This window comes from Nannospalax galili, unplaced genomic scaffold (genome assembly GCF_000622305.1).
Source record: "Nannospalax galili isolate Female #2095 unplaced genomic scaffold, S.galili_v1.0 scaffold5, whole genome shotgun sequence".
NCBI lineage: Eukaryota > Metazoa > Chordata > Mammalia > Rodentia > Spalacidae > Nannospalax > Nannospalax galili.
The window spans coordinates 740,079-747,503 of record NW_008353126.1 but is presented as its reverse complement, the minus strand read 5'-3'; the positions used below and the strand labels follow the sequence as shown (position 1 = coordinate 747,503).

The 7,425-nt window shown below is 35.8% G+C and overlaps 1 protein-coding gene across 5 annotated transcripts in view; it reads right to left on the bottom strand.

Moving 5' to 3' along the window:
* Positions 1–4,350: 4,350 nt before the first annotated feature.
* Positions 4,351–7,425, bottom strand: part of Lrif1 (ligand dependent nuclear receptor interacting factor 1) — an 86,621-nt gene continuing 83,546 nt past the window's right edge. For all 5 annotated transcript variants that reach the window (XM_029554684.1, XM_029554685.1, XM_029554686.1 and 2 more), the window contains 2 exons: positions 6,301–6,558; positions 4,351–5,533 (listed from right to left, as the gene is read on the bottom strand). In XM_029554684.1, the coding sequence (XP_029410544.1) occupies positions 5,096–5,533; positions 6,301–6,558 (696 nt within the window). In that variant the 3' untranslated portion in view covers positions 4,351–5,095. The remainder of the gene's footprint in view (positions 5,534–6,300; positions 6,559–7,425) is intronic.

Here is a 7,425-nt window from a genome sequence, read left to right as displayed (position 1 = left end):
AAATAAGGACCTTATTCTGCTAAAAATATTTACATGTATGTGGGAGAAAAGATTGGAAAGGAGGCACATGAAGGTGTTCACTGCCTCAAGTTGTTAACTCTCAATGGAAGCATAAAATTTTAATTTTTAATATTTTACTTGTATTTTCTACAATATGCATTACTTCTTTAAAATGTGTTAAACATTTATCAAAGGAGGTTAATGAGTAATTAAATTATATTCTATTTTTTAAATTGAATTTACAAAGTTCATATATTTTGATCATATTTAAACCACCCCCTCACATCTGCATCCACCCTTGAAACCACCTGCGAGAGAGAGATGGGAGAGAGAGAGATGAGAGAGAGAGAGAGAGAGAGAGAGAGAGAGAGAGAGAGAGAGAAACCATCACATCAAATTTGTGTCCACAAAATCAAATTTGTGTCCACAAATCCCCTTCAGTACAGGTCCACCCATTGGAGCCATTTAAAACTACACAGTCACACTCATAAAGATGGGCTGAAGAAATAGCTCAATGGTTAAGAACATTGGCTGGTCTTGCAGAGGACCCAGGTTCAGTTCTTAGCACCCACATATGATCCATATGCTAACTACACTCAGTAATTCCAGTTAGAGGTGATCAGATGCCCTCTTCTGGCTTCCGTGGGCATTGCATAGCTCAGGTGGGCTTAAATACATGCAGGCAAAACACTGATACATGTATTTTTTTTCAAAAAGACTGCCCCCCCCGGGGGGAGCATGAGGGGGCCATCAGTTAATGGTAGTTTCTCAGCTAGGGTTGGGGTTTCTTATCCATCCCCACTCTTCTATGTTGGGATTTTGTCTGCTTTGAGTTTGCACACAGTACTTGTGCATGCTGCTGTCATTGCTGAGTTCCAGCTCTCATTATTTCCTTGTGGTCATTCACCACTTGTGGCTCTTAAAATCTTTCTGTCCCCTCTTCCACAATTCCTGAGCCTTGGGAGGCAGAAGTTTAATATTGGTATCCTATTTAGGGATAAGAACTCTGCAGTCTCTTATTCTCTGCATGTTGGCCTGTTGTGGGTTTCTGTGTTAATCACCACCTGCTACACAAGGAAGCTTCTCTGATGAAGAGTTGAGAGATGCATTAATGTATGTGTATAAACAACAAATCATTGGAGTCACTTTATTACTGTGGGTTTAGTAGAACAGTAGTATGCTTCCCCCGTGGTCTGTAACCTGTTTATCCACAGGTTCCTAAGCCTGATATGTCAGGTATGGGCTCCATTTTGTAAAGCATCTTTTTTTTTTTTTTTTAAAGTAGTTTATATTTTTATTATACGTGTGAGTGTATTGCCTGTTATGTATGTAGGTGCACCTGTGTTGTGCAATGCAAGGTCAGAAGAGGGTGTTGGGTTCGCTTGGAACTGGAGTTACAGACGACTGTTACCCACCATGTGGGTGCTCAGAATCGAACCTGGGACCTCTGCAAGAGCAGTCAGTGCTCTTAATCACTGAGCCAGTTCTCCAGGCCCATGAAGCAGATCTTGAATCCAATCAGAAAGTGGTTGACTACTCTTGTAATACTCATGCCATTGTTTCACCAGTGGGCATATCATGCCAGGGCAGTTGTTGAAGCATACAGGATTCACAGCTGGATAAGGTTGATCTTCTCTTCTGTTAACATGCATAATATCAACCAGCACTTTATGAAACCTAGCCAGTAGAGATGAAGTTTTTAAGTCAGTACCAACTGTTTCTCCTTGTTCGTTCTACAACTCACATATGTAGTATATTCAGTAATTGGGTCTTACCAAGTTCTGGTAGGTAATCAAGAGTAGGGGCAATGGCCAGTACTATTTGAGGGTCTATTGGACCTCTGGTCAACAGCTTCACATGAGGGAATCTATTCCTGGCATTAGGGTTTTTCTTTCATGCTTATGGTGTCTTGTAGTGGCAATTTCCCTATTATAGGGTAAATTCTTTAAATACTGTGTCTGTAAATAGTTTTAAAAGCTTCTACAGTGGTAGTTTTCCATATGACTTTTTTTTTAAAGGCCTTTAGTGTTAGTTATCTCTCCCCATACTCTCTCCTCTGCCCTGCACTCCCATTCCTCACCCCATTTAACCCTTCCTACTCTGTTATTCCCCTTCCCCCTTTATATCAGTGCATTCTATCTTTGCACCCATGAATCTTCCACCCATGGTAACTTTCCTGACCTCTATGGATTTTCCAACTGAAACAAGCATATATAGCTAAGAATTCAGAGCTAGCATCTACTTATGAGAGAACATGCAATGTTTGTCTTTCTGCTCAGTTACTTCACTCACGATGTCTGTTTGCAGTTTCATCCATTTACCTGTGAATATCACAATTCCATTTTTCTTAATAGCTCAGTAACATTCCATTGTGTAAATGTACCATACTTTCATTACCCATTCATTAGTTGATTGGTATCTAGGTTGTTTCCATTTCCTGGTTATTGTGAATACAGTAGCAATGAACACAGATGAACAGGTATCTCTATAGTAGGATACAGAATCCTTTGGGTATATGCCCAAGAATGGAACAGCTGAATCATATAGTATATCTATTTCTTTTCTTTTTGGTTGTTAGCCTGAGCCTTTAACAGCCAAGCTATCCCTCCAGCCCAATATAGCATATCCATTTCTAGCTTTTTGAGGAATCTGCACACTGACTCTCATAGTGGTGGTACCAGTTTGCACTCCTACCTTGCTGGTAAGTTTTAAAGACATTATCCTGGAATGGAGCAACATGAAAGTCATTAGTGGCCTTGACAACACCAATATTAGAGGAGGTACAAAACCTGATTTGTTTACTTTGATAATGCCTCAAAATGTTAAGTACAATGTTACTGTTGTGGCTCAGCAATTACACACATAGGTAGAGACTCAACATAATTAAAATATATGTTCGCAGAAAATCTTGTACACAAACATTCATAGCAATGTTAGTAGCAAATAGTGGAAACAAACTAAATGTACATATTAAATGGATAAACAAAAATTAGTCCACTCAATCTGTAAGTTCTACAACCAACCATGCATTAAAAATGCAGGAAAATGTCTGCCATAAACACATAACAAACTTCTTCTTATTGCCTAAATAAAACACTTCAAAAATTATATACATATGTGTAAGGCATTACAATTAATCAAGAAATAAAATACAAAAGAGGATGTGAGTAGGTTAAATGTCTGAGACTTGTACATGAATTTTGATATCCATGGATTGTTTTAGACTAAGTCTTCCAGAAATAGATGGCTGCATATTCATACAATGAATTACTGGGCTACAAGCAGCTAAGAAATGATACATGCTACAAGATGAATCAATCTTGCATACATTAGGCCATGCATAAAACACTCAAAACCAAAATATATTGTTTGATTCCATGTATATGAAATGATCACAACAGGCAATTCCATTGAAGCAGAGTGTTGCTTAGGCAGAGAGGATAATGAATGGGGTGACTGCTAACACATACATGATTTGGTGGGGGTTAAGTGTTAAAATTAGATATTGATATTTGCATACTTTTGAATATAATTTAGAAGGGTGAATTGTATAGTATGCAAGTTATACTTCAATAAAGCTATTACTACAAAAAGCAGAATGTAATTGTTTTTTTTTTCCTCCTGTTTAATAGTCTGATTTGTGGTTTTCTTTAGTTACCATTAGTTTTATAATCTCTTTTGTTTCCAGAGATTTATGATTTTTAAATGAGCTTATTTGCTTTTATTCCCTATGCCTTCACTATACTCAAACTTTCCAAAGTCAAAGATTAATGAGATAAAAGAATGCTTCTTAGGAAAAACTGTGGTTTGAGAAGTCTTACATTAACCACTGTTTGGATCTACCTTTCATACGACCTATATAACATGTGTACATACACCAAAAATAGGACCTGCTACCTAATAACACACAAACTTAAAATATATATATATTTTTTATCTATGTGTGTTTTGAGTGTATGTCACATGTGTGATGGGTGCCTGCAGAGGCCATAAGGGGACATCACATCCCCTGGAACTGGAGTTACAGGTGTGAACTGCCCAGCACATGGGCGCTGGGAATCTAACTTAGATGTTCTGGAAGAACAGAAAGTGCTCTTAACTGCTGTCATCTTTCCAGCCCCATCACCTCATTTTTAAGCCAAAAATATATAATGAAATGGCCTAAATTCCAAACTTTTTAAGGATATTGCAGATGTGTAAAAAAAAAAAAAAACGTGTCCTTTACTTTTGAAAAATATTTGAGCATTTAAATAAATTTTTATAGTACATTTTCTTTGCTGAAATAAAAATATCAACAATAGTAAGTAGATGGTATCATTTTATGGGTAAGGAGAGCAAGGGAGCATATATACAAACTCAGTGGTTTAAGCTTTCAGCTGACTTCCTATCTTGGATAGTGGAATTTCAGTAGGACACTGTATTTCTTGTTAGAGTAAGACCTGAGCAATTTACTTGAAGAGAGAACATCAACAGAAGCCCTATACAAAATATTCAAACAAGGTATTTCAGCTCATAGAAAAATATAAAATATTTCCTTCCAAAAGAGTATCTAAGACTAAGACTCTCTATGTCGATTATTCATGTCATGAGTAAACCTCTTCTGTGTTCCTTAAACAAAAAATTTTAATCAACGTATGAAAAAACAAGTTTCATATACAAAGACACTTTCAAAGTGCCTCTATAATTTATAGTAGTTTCTTGTGATGTGTAGCTTGTTTTCTGTGGCTTCAGTTACCCATGATAAATTGCTGTCTAAAGTATTGAGAAACTCCAGAAAGGAAGAATTAGTATTGAATTATATGTCATTCTGAGCAGTACAACAAAATCTCAAACTGTCCTGCTCAGGACATCAGTTATCCCTTCATTCGGTATATACTATTTGCCCGTTATTCATCTAAGTAGATGCCTGGGGTTATCAGAACAAATGTCATGAAGTACAATGGTTGTTTACAAGACTTGGTAATATCTCCAGTTTCAAACATCCACTGGGGGCATTTTGAATCTATCCCCTGACAGGTGAGAGGGAACCACAGCATTAATACAAAAGCCTATTTATAAAACAGCTATTTCACTGAAGTCTTTAAGTACAAGAATTTTATTGTTTTTGGTGCATCTTCTTACGCATTTCTTCAAGAGCTGCTTCTTTCTCTCTTAGAACCTGCTTAAGTCTTCTTATTTTTTCATCTCTGATGGTTTCTTCTAATTCTGGTGGTGGCACTGGGAAAATATCTTCAGTATAGTTTTTATTAAAAGAATTACTTTGTTCAAAAGATGTATTTGAACTCAATGTGACTTTCTCCTGCTTTTCACGAGAACAGTGCTCTACCTCAGTTCTCTTTTCTTCTATGGCTTTGCTGTGGCTTGTGACAATGTTATGCTGTGAGATGTCTGATGCTGGGAAAACACTATTAAGGAGTTGGGAACTGGTAACATTAATTCCAGTTATGACCATGTCAACAGCACTCTCAGATTTTCTCCTTTTTGTGTAATTCATCTTCTTATCAGCTTTTGCTTTTCTTTTGTTAGCAAAAATCTGTTGCAATGGTAACATTTAAAAAAAAAGAATGTTATTACAATACCAGACAAATTAATTAGCAATTAAATTCAATTCCACACAATTTACTGGAGAAAACTATAGAAAAGACATGCCTTATCAAAATTAATAGAAAAGCCCTAATCTAAGTCACTGAGAATAAGCTGGTTTATTCATACTTCCCTGCTTAAACAAAGTATTAGACCAAAATGAAATAGTACCTAAAGGGCCTGAGAAATACAACTGATTAATTTTTTCTTTTCATTTGTACAGTAGGCACATGTAGAAACATTTCATTGGGAAATGTTAACAGAAATAGTTAAAGTTTAGAATACTAGATGATAATGTTCATAAGCAGAATTACAGTAGGTAAAGTTATAGTGAAAAAAATTTTTTTATTTTTGACTATATATGGTGCTTAAAATGAACCAAGGGACACCTGGGGACACAAACTTGCTTCAATCACCTTAACATATATAACAGAATGCATGAAATCTTGTGGGCAGCCTATGGGGGAGTTCAGATAGGGGAGGGGGGTCTACATATGATTAAGATGTATGAAGTGCACAAAAATATATACATATATATAAAATATCATTGAAAAAGAGTTAATACTGCAATAAACACCTGCATGCTCACATTTTGCATTATACTTATTTCCTTTAGGTAACTCTTTAATGTAAGAATGTACAGTAAAACTCAAATAAAAGGTCAATGTAACCATGCATCTTTGTCATACCTACAAAGGACACTGTAAAATCCATTACCTGCTTTTGTTCTTTTACCACAAACTCCGTTTCTTTGTAAGTTCTGTTCTTTGCCAAACTGCTAAAATCTTTTCCAGAGCCCAAATGGACAGGAATTCGAGTAAGGCACACTCTCAAATCTTTAGTGAGACCAAATATCTTTTTAAATTCAGCATCGTTCCTCAGATATGATGTCTTAGTACTGCTTCCTTGAGAATATTTTTTGTCATTTCTTTCTTGAGTACCTTTCTTTAATGTTGAGGCCATCTCATTCTGGGTCTGGAATCAAGAGAAGAAAACAAAAACAATACTGGTAATTACTCAAGTTACTCTATCAGACTAGCAACTAAGTGATTATCAAATCTTTCATAAAACATTTCATATGTTAAGGAAGTTTACATTTTTACCACACCAAAAAATAAATTTAAATGAATACAAACTTAAAATATTTCTATAATTACTCATTTAATTTTTAGTACCATAAAAGTAACACATAGATCATTCTCAAGCAATTGAGGTGAGAACAGATACTAAAGACAACTTTAAAATAATTCAGGCTGGGTATGGTCACCTGTAATCCCAGCACTCAGGAGGCAGAGGCAGGATGATGGTGAACTCCAGACCAGCCGGGGCTACATAGTGAGACCCTCAAAAACAAAGTAGAGCAAAATAAAAAGTAATCTATAGAACAAATCTAAGACTGTGTCTTCTGGAAAAATCTGATGTCTTCCATCAGTTTTGAACCTATTAGAATTTATGCCCTTATATCCCTATAGTTCAATGATTTCTGTACTGAAGGGGACAAACTTTGAAATTATTAAGTAGACCTCTATAAATAAGCAAGAGAAAAGTGGATACAGGTAACTACACACATATTTTAAGAAGAAAAGGGTAGCTGGTAGGTATGTCAGGTAATTACACAAGGAGTCAGAAAGACAGTCTTTTTTTTTTTTTAAAAAGGAAAAAGATACTTATAAAAAAAACCCCAAAAATTTAAGAAGGCTGCATCAATCAAAGATGTTGATTAAAAATCCTATCTGACTGACAGGTACAAGGTACTTAAGACCTGTACCTTTTCATGGCACCTAAAAAAATTTTCTGGATTTCTTCCCACCACCATCACCAAACACAGTAAAAGAAACATAC